The following is a 22,222-nucleotide window of genomic DNA, read 5'->3' as shown; positions in this document are numbered from 1 at the left end:
CGCTGCTGCTAGCTCCCTGCTAGCTGTTGCTAGCTCCCCGCTAGCTGCTGCTGCTACTGCCCGCGTCGGGTGTCAAGCCGGGGCTGGTCCCGCTATTTTCGGTGGTCGTCGGGGAGCTAGCAGGGAGCTAGCAGGGAGCTAGCGGAAGCGCTAGCTGGCGTCAACGACTAGCAATGTGTGTGAACGCTTGCCAAAGAAACACCAGCTTGTCAGGGTGTGCCTTTGTTTACTTTTCAGGCTTATTTTTGTCAAGTGTATAGTAGATTTTGGTAATCTTTTTGGTTTCAAATTGTTTTAATTCTCTCTTAATTGCGCTTGATATATTCTGCACAACAACATATTGCAATAATTATAACCATATAAGGAGCTCATGGAGCCAAATCAAAAAATGCAAAGTCTTCTCTCTTCGGCAGTAACTGCAGCGGTGAGACACAAAAATAAGAGAAATGTGAGAAAATCTACGTGTGTCCATATTTATTTTTGCTCGTTTTACATGATGCATTTCAGAAAAATTGTCTTGGAGGACATTTATACATTTAACACCTGCTAACTGAACAGTTTTGCTGCTATAATATACTGGCTTTCCATAATAACGTAGTTTGGTCTCCTCTACATCTCCTACTGCAACTATACAATCAAAGAACAGTGATGTGGAAATAAAGTATCCCCAACTCAAAGGTATGCATTCATTTCAAGTAAATTATATATATTTATATGTGTCAAATCCTCAAAGCACATACACTTGATGATAAGAAGCAATACATTGGGTTTTTAATGGAAGAGGTAAATCAACATTAGTCAAAGTCAGTGAGAGAATTCATCTTATTAGTCCAAGAAAATACAGAATAATAGAGACATTGACAAAGTGTGTGAGTTTATTCCATAATGTTGCATTATGTATATCTATATATATTTATTTATATATATGTATATAGTCACTTCACTTTGGAACAAAACTTCATGTGAACGTTTGAAGGCTAACTGATGTACGGCCTGTCTCTCTAATACTTTCACCCAAAAAATAACCAGCGCACCTGCAGGACGTCCTCAGTTTGAATATAAATATTCAAGCAGATACTTATTAAATGTAAACTTCGTATCCTAACAACTGGAAGCATCTACAGTGTGTGTGTGTGTGTGTGTGTTTCTGTTTTCTTTCACATTTCCTCTCCTGACTCAGCTGACTCGTGACTTTTGGTTCCTCTTCTTCTGACTGAAAGATGTTTCTGTCTTCTGGAAGAAAGTTTTCTGGTTCCTTTGTTCATCACAGTCTCTCTGATGTGAACACAACTGGCAGTTTCACATTTTCCCCCAGTAAAAACCCTCTCTCACTGTCTGTAAACTGCTTTTTTAAATGTGAGTTTTGCTCTCAATGCCCAAGAAATTCAATCGTATCGCGACAATTCCGCAAAAAAACGAAAAATGATGTTCACGGTTATGTTTTTGAAACATTCAAACCCTTTTTTAAAGATTTCTTCTCAGTAGGAAGGGAAGGGTTTGACAGCGGAAAAACGACTCTTTTGACGTAGGTAAAAGATTAAAGTCTTGATTTAGGAATAAAAACTGAGCATTGAGACGTCACCGCTTCTCTAACGGGAGCACTGACACCCGAAGGAGTCGTTGAGCGTTGCGTCATCTCTCTATTTGTCGTCTTTCCATCGTTTTGGTGGGTCTCGATAATGAAGCGTGACTTCAATATGGGACAAACGGGGCAGGACTCGTATGAAGTCATCGGGGCGGCGATGTCACACACAGGTGACATCATCACGGTCATCATCAGTTATCTGAAGTTAGGAGCGTTTTGGTGACTCCGACGTGATTTACTCGTACGCCAAAAACAAAGAGAAAGTTGTTCTAAGAATATCGGGGTGGGGGCGGTTAAAGCGTTTAGGCGAAGGGGTCAATTCATAATTCACATTTAAGAATAAAACATCAAATCTGACTGACTGTTGAATGAGAACATCCCCAAGATGGTGCTCTCCGTCCGGTCGGAGCCGTCGCGGTCTGACTCGAGGCCTCGCGGCTGTTGTGAGCGAGGCTGACATGCCGTGCAGCTGCCGCGGCGTTGAAGCGTCCCGGCTGTCTGCTCTCGTTGCAGCCGGCCGCCTCACGCTTCCTGCCCGCCGGCCGATCAGTAATCGGCCGTCTGCTCGTCAGCCCGACACGGCGACTGGCTTTTAGCCGTCAGGCGGTCGTCATTTCTTTTGCACCAGACGTTAGCGAGCTGTGGATTATGGTGCGAGTCCTGCGTCACAACCCGTGGATTAATCCGTTTCACTCAAAACACAATCGACAGTTTATTTGGGAACTTTCATGGAGCGAGCTTTTTCCCTTCACGCAGTCGCCGAAGACACAAATTACCGCAGTGATCAGCATATTGATCCGCAATCAGATCTGTGAATGGATAGTTGAAGGTCGAAAAGCTCAGGCCAAAGTAAATAAGTAGACCTCGAGGTGAGATTATAACTAATACTAATACTGATTCAAATACATTGTTTAGCCGCATTATAAAACACCAATAAACGCACGGGAATAATGCAGAAAAAAACTGTGATTTTTAGCAAAAAAACATGCAAAAAATAAATACCAGTGCGTCTTTTTAAATCTTAATAATACCGTCATGTTGAAACAAACAGTTTGGTCGTTGCAGAAGTAAAACTATTATTGCCAGAAATGTAAGAAACGTGTCACAAAGCCAGAGATGAGGACACGCTTCCTCTTTCTCTGCGTCTATACACATTAAAATGTCTGCGTGTACATTTTCTGGCGAAGACATTCTATCACTAGTACATTCTCAAAAAAATGCGTTTTGGTCATCTTCAGCCAAAACGCCACGTCATCGTTTTTAAAAGCTAAAAAGTACGGAAGAAAGAAAATCTGTGACGTGTGTCAGAAAGAGAAAACAGGAAGAAGAAACACAGTATTTATAGAGCCAGCTTCTTACCGTAAAGGGGATTTGCTTTTTTTTCTCCGAGAAGTAACCGGAGACAGACCGATAAAGTTTCACAGGAAAGACGCACAAGAGCCTCAGTGAAGCTCCCAGTGAACCCAGTGAAGCTCCCAGTGCACCCAGTGAAGCTCCCAGTGCACCCAGTGTCTCTCTGCCGGTTGTGTGTCCAGGAGGTGGAACGAGCTCATTATTGTCATCACTTCCTGAGCTGGTTTCTTCTTCTTTCTTCTTCAATTCGCTGTACAAAGAAAAGAGCTGCAGCCGGAGGACGATGGCCCCCAAGAGCTCTTTGAAGGGTTCCAGCTTTGCAGACGTTATATAATATATATGTATATATATATAAATATATTCATTTATTCATGTATATATAAATAACAAATATGTATGTATCAATAAATATGTATTTATATATATACATAAATAAATATATGTATATGAATACATATATATATAAATACATATATTAATATTTATATATATTATATTATTATATATATAAATAAATATATTTATATTATATATATATGTATATATCAATATTTATGAATATATATAAATAGTTATAAACATATATATATTATATACACACACATATATACGTATATATACATAAATAAATATATATAAATAAATATTGATGAATAAATATATATTATACACCTGTTGGACTTTGTTTTCCCGGCTCCACACTGACGGGGTTTTGGATTGTTCAAAGATGTTCATGTACAGCTGTTTTGGGAGGGAAGTGGGGGAGGAATTGGCACTCGACAAATAAATAAACAACTAAATAAATAAATGTGTAGAACACCATCGGTCGCGTGGAGCGTCTCTCGTCTCCGGCTCGTCTCGCAGCGTTTCTCTCTTCCTCGAGTTCAAGAGCAACAAGAATCCAACAGCAGCTGCTTTCAGGAGGGCCGGAGGGATTCCAGGACAGCGTTTGGGTGCTTAGGTAAGTATGTGTGTGTGTGTGTGTGTGTGTGTGTGTGTGTGTGTAAATGCAGATTACACCGATGATGTGTGTGAGGTTTCTAGTTAGTCCAGCGAGAGCAGCGGCTGCATGTTGTCTTCCTCGCTCTTGGCTTTGTCCGGTCTCTTCAGGACGCCCGGTTCCACCACCGACTGAGACCTGCGGGGACACGACGGCAGGTGAGCGGGGACACGACGGCATGTGAGCGGGGACACGACGGCAGGTGAGCGGGGACACGACGGCAGGTGAGCGGGGACACGACGGCAGGTGAGCGGGGACACGACGGCAGGTGAGCGGGGACACGACGGCAGGTGAGCGGGGACACGACGGCAGGTGAGCGGGGACACGACGGCAGGTGAGCGGGGACACGACGGCAGGTGAGCGGGGACACGACGGCAGGTGAGCGGGGACACGACGGCAGGTGAGCGGGGACACGACGGCAGGTGAGCGGGGACACGACGGCAGGTGAGCGGGGACACGACGGCAGGTGAGCGGGGACACGACGGCAGGTGAGCGGGGACACGACGGCAGGTGAGCGGGGACACGACGGCAGGTGAGCGGGGACACGACGGCAGGTGAGCGGGGACACGACGGCATGTGAGCGGGGACACGACGGCAGGTGAGCGGGGACACGACGGCAGGTGAGCGGGGACACGACGGCAGGTGAGCGGGGACACGACGGCACACGACGGCAGGTGAGCGGGGACACGACGGCAGGTGAGCGGGGACACGACGGCAAATAAAGGTCTCTGGAGGTCGACTCGCTTTTGCAGCCAGCCTCAAGTGGCCATTTGAGGAACTGCAGCGCTTTTTAGACGCGTCGGTTTAATGTTTCATTCCAACTATGGAAGCTCGTTCCCGACACAAAGAAAATAAAAAAGTAATAATTATGAGATGATAAAGTCAAAACTATCAGATAAAAAGTCATAATGAGATAAAAAAAAAAAGATATAATCTGAGATAATTAAGTCGATATTATGAAATAAAAAGTAATAAGGGGATGAACAGACATATGAGATAAAAAAATAGATAAAAAGTAATAATTTTGAGATAATAAAGTCAAAATGATCAGATAAAAAGTCATAATTATGAAATAGTAAAGTCAAAAGTATGGGATAAAAAGTCATAATTATGATATAAAAAGAGACAAAAAGTCATAACTCTGAGATGAAATGAAATAAAAAAGTCATAATTATGAAATACATTTAGATTAAAAAAAGTCATAATAAAGAAAAAATAAATTCAGAATTATGCAAAAAAAATAATTGGGGCTGAAACAGCTTCCATAGTTTTCCGCCTGGACTCTCACTATAGATACGTATGTTTTACTTTCACTGAAGTAAAATGAGCGACGCTTAACAGGATAAATATTCTGTTTATAAGTTAAAAGCTCTGCATTCAAAATTAGCAAAAGTAGAAAAGCATTTGCGCTGACCTCTTCATGGTTTTCGGGGACAGGTTCTTCTCCAGGTCCCTCTCCAGGTCCTGCACCGACAGGGTGTAGGACTCGGGACAGTAGTCGGTCTCCTCGTCGTAGGCGTGGTCCAGCAGCGCCCGCGCCCACGTGCCCATGTCGTACGGCGGCATCATGCCGCCGAGCTCCGACGGCAGGATCTCGGGGTGGATGAGCAGGTGGAGGCTGTTCAGGTTGTTGCCGTGCATGAAGATCTGCAGGAGGTCAGACGGCTCAGGTCAGAAAACCCCTCGAAGCCAAAAGGATTCCTTTAATTTCATTAATCCATAATCAATATTCACAGCAAAACAATAGCTCGAATACTTATTTCAAGGTTTGGCAAAAGTAGCTCAGTTTGTGTTTCACACAGTCAGTGTGTTGTTGACATTTTGAGAAAGTAATGGAACCAAATGTTCTTTTGCTTTCCCCCAAAAATCTCAATACTACATTTGGTAGTACCAAGTATCCAAGACTTTTATGACTTTTAACCAAATTTCATGACTTTTAACCAAATTTCTAAGATTTTTTAACCAAATTTCATGACTTTTAACCAAATTTCCATGACTTTTAACCAAATTTCCATGACTTTAAACCAAATTTCCATGACTTTAAACCAAATTTATATGACTTTAAACCAAATTTCCATGACTTTTAACCAAATTTCCATGACTTTAAACCAAATTTCCATGACTTTAAACCAAATTTATATGACTTTAAACCAAATTTCCATGACTTTTAACCAAATTTCCATGACTTTTAACCAAATTTCCATGACTTTAAACCAAATTTCCATGACTTTAAACCAAATTTATATGACTTTAAACCAAATTTCCATGACGTTTAACCAAATTTCCATGACTGTACTTAACTCTGATTAACTTTTTTATATTTATCGAGTTTACTGTATATTGTGTACTTACATTGTGTATGTATATAAGTACGAAGCGCTAAATGAAACCGGAGTCAAATTCCATGTATGTGTAAACACACAAGGCCAAGAAAAGCTGATGTGGAATTTGATTAATTTTACATGAACATGTTTTTTTCTACTTTTTTTGGGGCCAAACAGTCATACGTTGTGTGTGTGACCGTCTCTTCTCGCTCTGTTTTTGGTCTCCTCCACCTCCTCTCTCGCTGCTGAAAGCCCACCGGCTGCTCTCTGACTGCGTTAAATCAATACTTATTGATCACACGTGCGGCCTCACCCTCTTCCTGGTCTTGTCCTTGAGGAAGGGCCGTATCACGGTGTACAGAGCGTGGATGTACCACGGCTGGTTCACGAAGTGGATCCCTCCGAATCTGGCAGGAAAACTGTCCTGTTGCGGGGGAAGAAACAAAAAGACACAAAGCGGAATATAATCCCATTATAACCAGATGACTCAGAGGCTTAATGACGGCGCTAATCGCCCTGTTTTTATCGCTAATGACAAGAGAGCCGGTTTCAATCAAGACGGGTTTATCTTCCCCCTCGTCTTCTTGGAGTTCCAGCAACTGAACGACGACCTCGCTGAGTTTCCCCCGTCTTTTTTTTTTTTATCAGGTTAGTTCTCTAAACGTCTCTAATCTCATCAGAGACAGGAAACGCTCTCCACAGCGCCGGATGGGAAACGCTACAGGATACAACAGAGCTCCTGAACGCAGCACACAGTTATCACAGAGAGAGAGAGAGAGAGAGAGAGAGAGAGAGAGAGAGAGAGAGAGAGAGAGTGTTCTATACAACCAGAGGAGTCGCCCCCTGGTGGTCAGGAGAGAGAATGCAGCTTTAACACATGAAGCATAGACTTCTATACAACCAGAGGAGTCGCCCCCTGGTGGTCAGGAGAGAGAATGCAGCTTTAACACATGAAGCATAGACTTCTATACAACCAGAGGAGTCGCCCCCTGGTGGTCAGGAGAGAGAATGCAGCTTCAACACATGAAGCATAGACTTCTATACAACCAGAATAAGATAATTATTTGGGTAAAAAATAACTACACAAGTAAACTAGTTACGTGACAAATAAATCAACAATGGCTCCTCGATATACACAGGGATTCTACACATTACAAACCACACACACGCACACACACACACGCACACAGACACACACACACATCCAACATTATTCCTCATGCGCAGCAGTAACTCTGACAGCTGCCATGTTGGGCTGTCGGATGTGTGAAAACTGTTTTAACCACGACAATCTTTTCCATCGCTGCCTTCTGTCCGACGTGACCTGAAACGCAGCATCAGTGCGTCCAGAGGGTGGTGGGAGACACACACACACACACACACACACACACACACACACACACACACACACACACACACACACTGCAGGTCAAACACACCGACACTCAGCGGTAACGACGTGTGACGTGTCGACATCCGCTCGAAGCGTGAAGAAAGTCAACTGACAGAAAGATCTACACTCAAGCAGCAAGTTCACCTTAAGGATACTCTGTGTGTCCTTTAACAGATAACACACACACACACACACACACACGCACACACACACACACACACACACACGCACGCACACACACACGCACACGCTACCAGTTGCTTCGAGGACTTTTGATGTCTTCAGAGCAGTAAAGGACACGATAAAAAGTGTTTTAACTGTTTGAAGTAACTTTAAAGTGATAGTTTGAGATTTTGATCAAATTAAGTTGAATTCAGACGAAACCAAAAAGTCACATAACGCTCTTAATTATTGATCACAAGGAGATCGAGACAGAAGGGAATGAAGTTCTTAAAAAGAAAAATGGCCCAAATCAGAATAAAAAAAACAGATTCTGTGAGATTTCTGCTGATAAAATGTGATTATTTTGCTTCTTTTCTTTTCTCAGCATTATATCAAAGTGAATTTGATCTATTCGGCTTCAGGATATTTCTGTTTTGAGTTATTTTCCGTATTCATATTTCTATTTTGTGCAGTCCAGGGAATATCAATCACTCTTGTGTCGGCTTGTTTTGATGAGATATCAGATGTGTTTCATTCTCTGGGCCCTCGAGGGAAATGCAATCAAACTGGTGTTTATTTATTCATTTCATGCTTTTTTTTTGCACATTTTTACCAGTTACTAGTGTTGTGTTAGAGATAAATAATAATCTCCTGTTTGAAGAAGCAGAAAAGAAACAAAAAGAACTCAGAACCTGCAGCTTATTCGTGGTAACACACTTTATTTTGTGTGTGTAAATATTTTTGTCCTGATAACAAAAGACCAGAAAAAGCTGCAAAGGTCTGAATCCCTGCCGTCGCCATCGGGCCGGCTGACGTTACAACATCTGACGGTCGTCGTCGGGGAGGTTGCGGTCGCACGTCTTCTTCCTCTTCGTCCTCGTCTTCATCGGCGTGATGAGCTCTCTCCGCTCTGCTGTCGCTTCTCATCAGGATGAGCAGACGAGTCCTCCAGTCAGACATCAGGGGGGCGGAGAAGTGACTCGTGAATCCATCCGAGTGCTTTTCTTTTTCCTCTTTTCAGGATGTAAAGTGTAGCCCCGGGGTGACGGCTTTGTTTTGTTGCTGGCTTGTTCTTCACACACACACACACACACACACACACACACACAAAAAGTACCTTTCAAGAGGAGACGTTCGAACTTAAAGAAGAGAAAAGAGGAGTGAGTCGTCAGCGAGGTCGACGGAGAGCAGCTTCACTCTTTAGGAACGCTGCACTTAGGCGGATAAATTTAACCTTTTGGACACACACACACACACACACACACACACACACACACATATATACTTTCGTCGCTGTTTTCACTCCCAACACCTTTGAACCAATCAGACATCTCCGTTTCTGTAAAAGTAAAATCATTCATGTTCCTTTCTTTGCTCCTTAAACATTGTTTCACCACCTTTCTCTGTTTTCTTTCTCTCTTTGTGCTCTTTTAATACTTCCTGGTTCATGATTACTAGCAAATTGATGACTTTAAGAGACAGTAGAAGACTCAAGCGTCTCCTCACAGCTTTGTTCCTGTTGGAGGTCACACTGAGGTCACACTGAGGTCACACCAATTCAACTGCAGCCCCTAAAAAAGAAACTAAACTGATCCTGATTCAGTGCTTTCCAGTGAAATGTTAGTCTATTTGTTTATTTGTCTCACACATGACTCTCAATCACAGGATCGGCGTTCCAGTTTTTCATGGTTGTGCTTTTATTGCCAAAACCCCAAAACCACTATGACTCCGCTGAAAAGACTATAATGTTGAATTATATCGCCGGCTACTGGATCAAACGTGAAAAAGGTAAAGAAGAGTTTAATTTCTCTGTAAGTTTTTCCTTCCATAATGCTGTCAAAAACTTCAAATATGAGTTTGTCTCCAGCTCTCTCCCTCAATACTGGACCAAATCAACACAATTGTTGTCACTTTGACACAAAAGACACATGTGAAAATAGTGTCCAGGTTGTAAAACACCGAAAGGTATGTACACCCTTTAAAGTTCAAGGGTGAATCTGCTTTGTGAGCATTTAGGACATCCTGAGAGATTAGACACGCTGTTGTTTTCTGGCCAAGACACATTCAGCGAACAAACTGAAATCAGATCTTGAAATAGTGGCACCAGAGTTTGGTCTTTCTTCAAAACCCTTCGTATCAGTGAGAACCTTTAGCGCGATTCGTCTTTTTATTGAATCGGGAGAAAACGGACGGCCGCAGTCGTAAGATAAAAGCCGGAGAGGTGATCAATACTGCAGCTGTCACGTCGAGAAGAAACCAGTTTGTCCGCTCTCGCTTCCTGTTCACAGACTCCACTGTCGGTCCGGATCACCGGGATCGATGTCTTCGGGTGAACTGTGAGTCAATCGGACGGGAAGAAGTCGAGGTAATGAACGCTAAAAACCCGTTTCCTGTTCACTGCGTGTGTGATGTTTAAAGCATCTAATGAATCCGCTATCTTAATCACACTGCTTGAGATTCAAATTAAAGGGTTTATTTATCATTCATTATACGCGCTGATGATGGCGAGGAAGGAGGAGGATCGCCACGTTTGATTTAATGCTTCAAGATATCAGACCGAAGCCGCCGTCAAGTCGGTGGGAATCTACTCGACTGTCTTTTTCTTGCAGACGCTGTCGGCACCGTTTCCTCAGGAGCCCCCCGGTTAGTCTCGGCGTTGCGTAACGTTTCTAATGCGGCGAGCGAATCCACGGAGAGTTCGCCGAGTCTGGTGCCGATCTGCCGCGTGTGCATAATGTGGCAGACGTTCGGCCTCTGGAAAAAGAGACAAGCGCACACTCCCGCCGCACCGGGCCCCATGAAAAATTCATTAAGGAGTCTTTTAGAGTTCGGTTTTTGACATTCAGTCAAAAATCAAACCAGGAGACGATTTACCAAACGACTTTTACTAAACCGACGTGGTGAGTGAAGCTTTCTGAACACGCTGAAAACTGTGGAACCAATATGGGCTCTTGACCTCTTTCTCCCTGTGTTTGAGTCGTCGTATGAACCCCAAATTAATCACAATACGTGTGTTTGTTGTATTTATTTGTTCAGCAAAGTCTTGGGTAAAAAATGTATATCTGCAAAAGAAGATATTTTGATGGTAACTATGAACATCCAGCATGATATGAGCCAGATTCCCCAGAAAAGCCTCTTGGAGCGTCAATAAGACACCTTTTTGGAAAGATTAGGACCTAAAGAATCAGAATCTGCAACAATAAACAAAGAATTGTCCTGTTAGGAAGGAGTTTCAGTCAAAAAACTGTATTGTTCGGTTCAAAAATGGAAGAATTACAAATTTAATGGCAAAAGATTGTCTGAATGTTTCCAAAAGGTTAAAGTAGTGATTCATCTGCTTTCTGATCTAAGTATCTGCTTGATTAGATGAGTATTCGGTTAGAATATAAAATGTCACAAAGCTGTGAAAAAAAACAAACATCTGGTTTGTCTTGACGCTCCAAACGCAGAAAATATCTTTAAAATACGTCCATTTAAAATTCAGTCGCAGATTAAAAAGACATCTTTATGGACTACACCGTGAATAAGGAAAGTAGCACTTTAGTAGCACTTAAATGTCTCTTACTGATAGCACTTTGTAGTGGATGAAAGCGTCAGCTAAGTGAAATGTGAAATATCATATCACCAGAGCTTGATGCTACATGCTACATGCTACTTTGCAGCAGGTATCTGTTTAATAAAATGTCTTAAAAACATCGTTACTGTTCCTCTGTGTCTGTATTCATATTCTGCCGCAGTGAGTACACACACTGAGTTATTAATTATCCATAACTCACATCATACGTTCACGGTAATGAACTCGCTGACCGGCCGAGTCTTCGGAGAGGAGGAGGAAGAAGAAGAGACCCAGAAATGTGTTTTCATGTCTCGGCCGCCGCGACTAAAGGAAAGCTCGTCTGGAGGGAGAGGGCAGAGCAGATAGCGTGGCAGGCCGGACGCGTTGCCACGGCAACATGGCGATGGTGGGATGTAGCGGGAGGAGGGTGGAGGAAGAAAGAGGAGGAGGAGGGAGGAAGGAGGGAGGAGGGGTTCAATATCCTGCATCTGGCTGCTCAGGGAGGAGGAAGAAGACGCTTCTTTTTTAGGTTCAACGAGAAAAGAAATGTGGAAAACGTGACAGCGGGAAGGAGAATTTTTCTGAGGATTTCTATCACTATTTATTTCAAAATGTTTGACAAAAATATCCATATAAATAAACTGCATGATTATTGAGTTCCTCTTTGAAGAGAAAGATGAAGCGCGAAGCTTCAGAAGACGTTTTTTTTCTTTCCAGAAACTGAAAATCACATAAAGAAAATTTTATCTGAGGAACAATGATGGAGTGACTGAAGAGAGAGAGAAAGAGAGAGAGAGAAAGAGAGAGAGAGAGAGAGAGAGAGAGAGAGAGAGAGAGAGAGAGAGAGTAAGAGGGAGGGAGGGTGAGAGAGAGGGGGGGGGGATAAGCGGGAAGGGGAGGATGATGAGGTTGTTTAAGAGAGAGCGAGAAGGGGGGAGGGTAAAGAAAACAAAAGTAAAAGGGGTGGAGAGGCCAGAGGGGACAGAAGAGGAGGAGGAGGAGGAGGAGGAGGAGGAGAAGGAGGAAGAGGAGGAGGAGGATGATGAGGAGGAGGAATCACTTTCTCTGACGTGGATTCTCTCTTTAATCAATGTTCAGTCAATTGTACTGCGACAGGAAAATGGCATTTTCTTTCTTGAATCAATGAGTCCATTTCCTTTTTGTCTACTCTCCTTTTTACTCTGCTGCCTCAAGTCAAGTTAAGATTTAAGATCTTAAAAAAAAGAAGAGAGGAAAACGGTCAAGATGTCAGATGAAAGGGCATCGCTAAATATAACGGCACAGATGTTGATTAAAGAACGATCTTTTAAACCTGACGCCAGTAACGTGAATATTCGCAACGCTTTTGTTGTGAACGCAGCATTAGGATGCACTGATCCGATTCCTCGAGTCATTTTTATCTAATCGCGTCGAGACGGGTGTAAGAATCCTCTTTATTCAGACGTTAAAAGATCTAAATGAGGACACACACATACAGCTTCGGTCCGCTGGCCGCCAGAGATCCATTACTGAGTGGCAGGTCGCTGGTCTGAGGTCAGCGAGGTCGGGCGGTGACGGATCACCTTAACGAGGCGATTAACATCTCTGACCTCAGACACGACGTCTACAGGTGTCTGAGCCTGTGTGTGTTCACAGGAACAAAAACACTGCAAACATGATCAATAAGTCTGAAATAAAAACACTTATGTTTGAGCTTTAACAAAGAAATAACGGTGATATTTAAAAGATGGTGAAATGTTAAATTATAACATTTCTTTTGTTTTATTCTATCAAAAACATTGTGAAATGTTTCTGTCTCTGTCATGATGATCTATAAATGACGTTGTTTCACCGTTCTGGAGACATTACTTTGATTGTTTCGAGAAGTACGAACACCTCAAAAAAAGTGACTGAAGTTTTAATCCCTCCGTAATGTTGTAATCCTGCAGGATTACGAGCCGGATGGGTTTGAATCGCGTACCGCTTACGTCTCACCTCTTGTGTTTTCACAGACGCTTTCATATAATCTCTTGTATGGCGGCGTATTAAAGACATTTAGGTGAAGCTGTGCGCGTTACCGTATGAGAGGGCCTAGAACCCTTTCACGAGCAGTCTGGGGTCACGACCCTGATTGATGAACTGAACAATCAACTACATCGGACGGACTTCCCCCCTGCAACCACAGACGTTGTTCTTACTAAACGTCCCGTAGGATGACTCCAACTGTTTTGAGTTTTTGTTGACTTCCTGTGTTATGCAATAATTTATCGAGATTCCTCAAGCTTGATGGCTGTGAAAATCACCAAAAACTCTCAAACTCCTCAGAGGATCAACCCCCCGTTACAATTTCCAAGGGCTTTTCCTCCACACTCACACTAAAATATCCCTTATTGCGCAGAAAATATCATATTATCCATCGGCCATCTTCATCCGCTGTCGTGCCGATAATCCCTGGAATATCTTCGCGCAACGTTTACGAAAAAAACAGAACAGTTTCACTCGATAATGTGTCGTTTCATTGTGGACGTGTGGTGAGAGTTTAACTAAAGTAACCACAGCTTTTTTTTACCACACTTTCCTCTCCACACATGTTCCAGCCAGCCTCTTGACGAGTGACACACAAAAAAAATAGGAAAAACAAACACAAACTCTGCGGTGTTTTTCGGGGGGTGTAGATCCAGACGACTGTACCCGTCTCTGATCCTCCAGCATACTGTGTGCTACAAAAGTGGATCCCCAGGCATGTGGCCTACATGCTTTTTTGTATTTCCATGCCGAAGAGGAAATCACAGCGGAGGCAGATTGAGCCGCATCGACACGGAGGACGAGACCATGAGATTTTCTTACGTTGTAACAAAAAAAGGAGGGCATTCAAGACTATGGTTAGAAATCTAATTTCAGGATGTTGAAGTGTAGTTTCTCAAGATAACGTTGTCACGCTTAAGTTTAGAGCGATTAGATCGTTTCATATGACTTCAAAGTAACTGGTCTGGACTCGTCACCCGCTGAAAATCCCCAAAAAGACGGCATTTGGCTTTTTCTACGAATAGTCCCATCCTGAAGGAATAGTGCAGGACAAAACGATTAAGTTCAACCAAGACGAGGAAACCCAGGACACGGCTGCCCCGCACACTGTGTGTACTGATGTGTTTAAGTACATCAATGGTCTCAGTAGTATTTGCTCTTGAAGAGTCTTTAATGGAGCACAAGGCAGGCGAAGGGTTGGACTTGTCGACCTTCAGGGGTCATGACACTAACGATCCTGCTTTTAATATTAAACAGTTTGTTAAAGTGTTGTTGCCCTATTTTTAGTTTTGGGGAGATTACTTATTACTGTCATATTATGAAATCTGACACAAAACTAAGAGAAGCGATGGCAGCGGCAGGAGATACAAAGGTGCTAACCCGCAAACTGATAAACCCTCAAGCGGCAGGTGAGTCTGACTCAGCTGCTTCAAACACTCACGGCTCCTTATCGCTCCTTCAGGACCGTACGTCGGATGCTGAGACCGACTCACTGAGGATGTTTAACTACTGAGCCTGTTAACTAGAGAGACTGGTAACTAGAGAGACTCTTAACTAGAGAGACTGTTAACTACTGAGACTGGTAACTACAGAGATTGTTAACTACTGAGACTATTAACTAGAGAGACTGTTAACTACTTAGCCTATTAACTAGCTATATTGTCAAACAATAATACAACAAATCCACAACGCTCCTCCCTCTAAATACTTTGGATCCCACTAAAGTTATGAATCAAAACATTTAGTAAAAAAATAAAAACGCTTCACAAAGAGAAACAGATGCATTTGTGAGGGAGTATTTTCAGCAGCGGATTGATCCCCATGCGATGCACTGGGGAGCAGCATTTGGGAGCAGGATTTGTTTTCTTGACAATAAAGACAATAAATATCTTTATAGCCTTTAAATGTGTTTTCCTGTGCAGTTGAAAACAATACGTTTGAATTTACTGCCAGACGCGAACATCCTCTGTGATATTTTTTTGCATTTCATTTGTCAAATCAAATGAAAGTCAGATTGCTCTTCTTCTTCTTCTTCTTCGTCTTCTTCTTCTTCTTCTTCTTCTTCTTCTTCTTCTTCTTCGTCTTCTTCTTCTTCTTCTTCTTCTTCGCTTCGTCATCCGCCTCAGAAGAGAAGCAGGAGTGACTCAGGGCTCAGCTAATAGCCCATATTAATAATTCAGGCTCTAATCTGTGTCTGGAGAGCCGTCAGGAGTGTGTTATGTGTGGACGCTTCACGCTGATGCTCTTGCTTGCGTCCGCAAAAAAAAAAAAAGGTGGAAGATTTTTCCCAACGTACGACCGTAAACCGCTGACACGTCAGATAACGAATGTTTACAGAGAACGGAGGAGGGAGAAGATTCCTGCTTATGAAGACGTGTCATATTTATTTACATCTTACTTAATTTATTTACACGACGACGAATAAGAAGAAATATTGATCACACTGATGACATTAAGTTATCACAATTTACTATTCAAGTTAAATATGATTAGATATCCAGCTTTACTGTTAAACCTTCTACAGGATCAGAAACAAGTCGATTCGCCCCCTGGTGGTCAGGAGAGAGAATGCAGCTTCAACACATGAAGCATTGACTCCCTGACGTACTTCACCCGGCAGACACACAGCTGACAACGTTTTATCTAAACTAATTGACGAGGTGGAGACTAACTGGGAAAGCGGCTGCATGCGTCCGCGGCTTTGCCTGTTTTGCTCAAACGCTGCAGCTGGTGATGAATAATGGATCCAAACGCGTTTGTGCATCCTTTATCGTTGCAGCTGAGCGGCTCGTTAGCACTTCAGCCGCAGCACCGCTGCATGCAAAGCACTAACGTAGAAATCAGCGTGAGTTACACACTGAATAAGGCAAAAGTTGACTGCATAATGTAACGGCTGTAGGATAATGAACCCACCAGCATTTACATTGATTCCCAATAAGCTTCACTTATTACCACCGGGTACGATCTCTGGGGGAAATGAAGGAGCAAAGGGAGCTACCTCTACATGTTGCAATGGGGATCAATTACAATTTAATGTTTTCACCATCTTTTACCCTCAGGGAGGAGATTTCCTCCTCTTATGTCGTCGCCTTAATAAAAAATAAAATAAAATATAGGATGAAAATAATCCTTAATGTTGTTGGGTGAAAGTTATTTATTGCGCTGAACACAGAACTCTTCCATTGGTAACTGGTGGTGTGTTTACCGTAACATTGCGATGAATTGTGGGAAATTTCCTTCGGCAAAGTTGACATCTAACGCCGACTTACGGAAAAGGGCTCGTAAAGGACTCAAAATGTCTGCCAGAGACTCAAACACTCGACAAACCAACAGGACTTTCACCAGGTAACGTCTCTCTGTGTCCATTAAATTAACTAAAATTCAATGTTGAAACCGTTTCTGTCACGTTTGGTGTCGTTGGTGTCGAGTCACATGACTCGGTCGTCTCCTCTTTGACGTACATCGGGGGGGAAAAAAGGGCGTCTGTAACTCCTCAACATCTTTAAATATCCCTTTTTTAAACCAGTGTGTCCTGACAGTTGTAAAATAACGGCTGAATACGGAGTTATTTTCCTTCCTCCCGTTCACGTGAATGAGAGCGAGGCCGAACAGAGGGCTGGGAGGCGGGGCTAAAGGAAGCTTTACGCTTAATGGACTCAAAAGACCTGAAAATCCGGGTCGCTTTATATTTAGCTGAAGGACTTTTTTTTTTTTAAATCTTGCTTCATGCACCACGGAGCAACTTCCATAAGAGTGAAGCGCCTCCAGCGCTGCATTCAGCTCCCTGCATACATCCACGAGTCAACCACCAGCTTCCCTAAACATGACCTGGACCTGACTTCCTGTGAAGACAGAAGGTTATTTTGTGAAGACGCCATGCATGAAGCGAGCTCTGAGCAACTGAGAATGTGTTGCAGGCTCGTCCTGGGAGAGGCTCGTGCTTATTTCCAATACCTGTCGATTGTATTTACAAAATCTTTGGCATTCTTCAATCAAAGAAATGTCAGAAAGTTTTAAAGCATCAGGTCTTCAGATCGTTTGTTTCATCAAGTCAACGATCCACAACCCCGAAGATGTTCAATTTACACTTGAAACATTCGCTGGTTCCAGGTTCTAAAACCTGTTTTTTAAAATCATAATTTGTTATCAAGACAACTTATTTTTTATGAGAAATGTGTTTGCTTCCATATCATTAAGCACCAGTATGAATGTGATGTGTGAAATGTAAATTAATTTTTCTTTTATATGCCAACTGGTGCTGCTCTGGCTCTTTTTTAACACCATAAAAGTCAAGTTACAAGCCGCTACTAGCTTTGGTGGGTGTTCCCGCTAGCTCGCCTCTGTAACCAGCTAGCGATGCTTCTAGTTTATCACTAGCTTCCCGCTAGCTGCCTACTAGCGGGAGCTAGCTCCCCGACAACCACCGAAGGTAGCGAGACCTGCCCCGGCTTGACCGGGCAGCAGCAGCAGCGGGGAGCTAGCTTCAGTGCTAGCGTGCTATGGGGACACCTAGCAAAGGTAGGAGCGGCTTGTAACCCAACTTTTACAATAAGTCAGTGAGACCTAAAGGATAAAATAGCTCTAAAACTACTTGGTAAAGTTCATAGTCACGATTTAAATGATGTCTTGGGATGAAAACCTCAGTCAACAACAACAACAACACCAACAAAGCCCGCGCTCACCTGCAGCCCCTCGATGGCCAGCCGCAGCATGCTGGGAGTCAGCTTGGACGCCTGCTTGAAGGTGAAGTTGCTCCAGTCGATGATGAGGATGAAACCGTTGACCTGCAGCTCCGGATCTTCTATCATGGACTCCAACGACAGCAGGATCGCCCTCAGGATGTCCACGAATGTGTATCTGAAGGAAAAGAAACAGGAGAGGAGAGAATATCACGGCTCTTAAATTGACTGAACTTAAATTCTGAAACAGTTTGTAGCTCCACTCAGGGGCAAGTAATGCTTATATATTCATATATAACCCACGTAATCAATGTGCATGTAATCCTCCTAAGTGTAATTTACAAAGTGGAGGTTGGGGACTAGCACACAGGAGGCCAGAGTCCATGTCCTGTGTGAAACTAAAAGTCAATTTAAAAGAATACTTTACCCCAAAAAACAACACCGTTGGTTTTGTTGCTTAAACTTAACTGTTGGTTTCGTTGCTTAAACTTAACCGTTGGTTTTGTTGCTTGTCTGTTGGTTTTGTTGCATCAACCTAACTGTTAGTTTGGTTGCGTCACTAAATTTAACCGTTGGTTTTGTTGCGTCAACTTAACTTGGTGTTGATGCCTAAACCTAATTGCTACGTAGTTGTTTTAAGGCCATCCGTGATGTTCTTCCAAAACCTAACTCAGTGTTTTTTTGGGGTTGCCTGAACCTTAATGTCGTCATCCCAAAAAAATAAAGTTGTGCCGACGGACTCAAAGAAGTCTACCAGACCCTAAAAGTGGAAACAGTGAATTTGGAGTCAGACGACAGCACATGGCCGTTTTATTTCAGGCGTCCACGTGGCGACTCGTGTATTTCTCCACAACTGATTAGAGAAAGTTTGTTTCCTGATGAACGGTCATCGTGTGATGCTCCACAAACCAGACTCCACTTAATTATCGTGTATTTTAACACGCAGACTCTCTGCTCTCCTGCATGTGTTTTCTCAGACGACACAGACGTCCCGGCCTCTCCGTTACCTGCTCTGGTCCCAGTTGGCGGCGAACAGCACCAGTATCTTCCTGCCGTATCTGTCCAGGTTGGACAGCACGCCGGGGAAGCCGTCCTTCAGGGCCTGCTTGATCCCCGGGTCCGTCGCTTTCAGGTTCTTGAACATGTCCAGGTTCTGCTGCCGGTACTCAAAGTACTGGGCCAGCAGCCGGAACGCCTCGAAGTGGTTGAACTTCCTCGCCCGGAGGAACCTGAGGATGAACGGGTCGTCGGTCCTGAGGAAGCCGATGTCCGGCCGGGTGATGATCATGTCCCGGACCTCCTGGATGTCCTGGTGTAGCGTCTCCGGGTTCTCCTTCAGCTCCGCCTTGGCCTTCTCCAGGGTCTCTGGAGACAGGCCGGCCTGCAAGTGAGTCATCTTTTGGCAACAGCTGTCCCTCCTCCCCCAGGGGGCCCGCAGCACACCGGTGTCCAGCGGAAACAGCAGAATCGACGGTTACCTCCAGCAACAGGGTGGGCTTTGCTTCCTCTTGACGGCTCAGGAGCTGCCCTCTGATGGAGGCCTGCTGCTCTGCACACGTAATCCACCCTGAACTGGCACAGACGCTGCTGCTGCTGTGATGCTCCTATGGAGCATTATAAGCACACGGGCCGCTCACTTTTACGCACGGGGAAACATTTCAATCCCGCCGGCGAGAATTCAACTTTTATTGTGTGTTTTTTTTTCAGCTTTCTTTCCTCCCCACCACCACCATCAACACCACCAACACCACCACCACCGCGCGCGCGTGTACCGACTCCGCGGGGGCTTCAGGCGGCGCATCCAACCCGCTGATGCGGGCGGCCCGAGCTCACACAGCCGCTTCCCTCCATGTCAAAGCCGCTCCTCTCTTTCTCTCTCTCTCTCTCTGGCTCTCTGTGACACGATGACGACGACAGCATCCCCGTCTCCCCGGCGGCGGCCAGGCAATGCGACACGAAGCCTGCAGCAGTTTGCTATATCATCAGCACCAGCATCACTCCGCCTTCACGACGCGTCTCCATCCGCCGACCGACGGATGCTGCTGGTGCCGCCGCCGCCGCCGCTGCTGGTGGTGCTGGTGGTGGTGTAGGTGGTGGTGGTGGTGGCAGATTTAGCCGCTTGTTTCCGCGTCTGCATCCCCGTGTTAATCCCCACTGCTGCTCATCCTCATCATCCACAACGTGGGTGTCAATTTAGATCTCAAAATGCATCAAAGACCAACACAAAAAAAGATGGTATCCAGCAGCACAGGTGTCCCGCGAGGTTTTGCCACCGGTTTCTGTTTTTTTTTTTTTTTTTGGAAAGGGGTGGGGTGGATTTAGGTTGGAGGAGGAGGGGGTGAGGGGGGGATTACAGTCTCCGCTCCCCCTGCTGTTGCTGCTGCTGCTGCTGTTGCTGTTGCTGTTGCTGCTGTTGCTGCTGTTGCTGCCGCCGTCTGTTCGTCGGGAAAGTGACTGACAACAAGAGAGTCTGCGCTCCGTGTATGGACGCCACCGGCTGGGGGAGGAGGAGGGAGGAGAGGGAGGAGAGGAAGGAGGGGGAGTGACGGATGAAAAGGCAACAGATATGAAAAGGGACGCAGAGAGAAAGAAAGAGAGAGAGCAAGGTGGCAGAAAGATGGAGAACGTGCAGCTGAAAGGTGACGGATGGATGGAGGGATGGAGAAAGGATGCTGGAGGGAAAATGGAGGATGAAGATGGAGAGGCGGGTGGTGGAGAGAGGGGGGGGGGGGGTGTTTTGGAGGCCTGAGGCAAAATTAGGGGCCTCAATGTCACTCATTTTCCTTCATTATTAGTCCTTAAAGGGTCGTATGTCTGCAGGTTTTTAGCCTCTAAATCAGCAATACTTTCATTTCTAACTTCTTCCACTGATTCCGTGTTTCAGCTGCAGAATGAAGAAACATACGGACTGCAATGAAGCGTCGTACTTAAGGCCTCTTTCACTCCAGAGACCCTTAAAGCTGGAAACACACAAAGGGAACGATCTGTATAGTTGAATAAAGACGTAAATGCTCATGCCTCGTGTGCGTTTTACACTAAAATAGAGTTTCAGAGCTTCACGCTGCAGACGCCTGCATCCTGTTCCAGTTTGACTCAAACTGGAACATTCAGAGCTAGAAAGTAGTTTCAATGCTAACGCGACGCTATAAAGCAGCAGTGCTGAGATGATCTTTACTGGTCTTTCTTTCTGCCTTCTTAGATAATAAGTATGTTGAATTATTTTATGAAAGACGTCGAACACAAACTGCCTCATGTATCTTCCTCATAAAGTGTCTCTTGCAGGTTCATATTAAGCTTTTTGTTGTATTTTTTTAGGATATTCTCTCGGGCCTCCAGGGAGGGAACTTTCTTTTTTTGTTGCCTGACAGTAAAGTCTTCCTGGAGGGATGAAGTGACAGAAGAACTGGTGGAGGAAAGAGGAGGAAAAGAGGAGAAAAGAGGAGGAGAGAGGAAAGCGTTGCAACCTCAGATAGAAAGATTGAAGAAATTTAGCTCTGTGAGATCATAACTCATAAACGTGGGCTCACTTCCTCACAGGGTTTATGAAACACAGCTACATGGATGGATGGGTGGATGAATGGATGAATGGATGGGTGGTGGGAGGAGGGCGGTGCACCTGCTCAGTGACCAGACAGCTGCACTTAAACATGCTGAATTAATGTCCATTGTATCCGCCTACTTATCCCTCAAAGCGCCTCCACGGAAACAACGACGTCAAACTTGAACCAACAAAATAAAGAAGTGGAAGAAATACAAAAGTTCTTCTCCTGAAGTGTCAGCACGAAATGGTCTGCTGCTACGAAGGAAGGTTGCGGCTTCATTACGTCTTAAAATGGCATTTGGGAACTCAAGAGAACGAGAGGGTTTTGTTCTGTGTGTTCTTTTGACTCTTTTACAGAAAGTAAAAAGAAGACATTTCTCACAAAGAAAATTAAGAAGGATAAGATAAGATGAAACAAGTTAAGATATGTTGAATAAGATGAGAAGGATAAGATAAGATGAAACGAGCTAAGATACAATATGTTGGATAAGATAAGGATAAGACATAAAGATAAGGTAACAGCGCAAACATTTGCCAAACAAAACACAAGTAGAATAAATGAGCAATCAAACAGCAAAAGGAAAAATAAAAATCTCTGAATTTAAATCTCGTACAACTGGACTGA

At 44.0% G+C, this 22,222-nt stretch overlaps 1 protein-coding gene across 1 annotated transcript; it reads right to left on the bottom strand.

The window, feature by feature from the left end:
• Positions 1-3,540: 3,540 nt before the first annotated feature.
• Positions 3,541-20,534, bottom strand: clvs2 (clavesin 2). Its single transcript, XM_068576507.1, has 5 exons — positions 19,064-20,534; positions 18,060-18,234; positions 6,576-6,686; positions 5,353-5,585; positions 3,541-4,076 (listed from the first exon to the last, which is right to left on the bottom strand). The coding sequence occupies exons 1-5, from the start codon at positions 19,450-19,452 to the stop codon at positions 3,983-3,985; spliced, it is 1,002 nt and encodes a 333-aa protein (XP_068432608.1). The 5' UTR covers positions 19,453-20,534; the 3' UTR covers positions 3,541-3,982.
• Between the last annotated feature and the right edge of the window lie 1,688 nt (positions 20,535-22,222).

Source organism: Clinocottus analis, unplaced genomic scaffold (assembly GCF_023055335.1).
Source record: "Clinocottus analis isolate CAN_PGR_092001 unplaced genomic scaffold, fCliAna1.0.p SCAF_15, whole genome shotgun sequence".
Classification (NCBI taxonomy): Eukaryota; Metazoa; Chordata; class Actinopteri; order Perciformes; family Cottidae; genus Clinocottus; species Clinocottus analis.
This window is presented reverse-complemented; position numbering and strand designations above follow the sequence as displayed.

Bases quoted from the DNA above. Each gene is read 5' to 3' on its own strand.
- clvs2 (XM_068576507.1), bottom strand. From the start codon at position 19,452: ATGACTCACTTGCAGGCCGGCCTGTCTCCAGAGACCCTGGAGAAGGCC. The intron at 6,687-18,059 runs GTGAGCGCGGGC...CCCCCGCAACAG, and splicing joins TGGCCATCGAGGGGCTGCAG to GACAGTTTTCCTGCCAGATT. The intron at 4,077-5,352 runs GTCAGCGCAAAT...GTGTCCCCGCAG, and splicing joins TCCCCGAAAACCATGAAGAG to GTCTCAGTCGGTGGTGGAAC.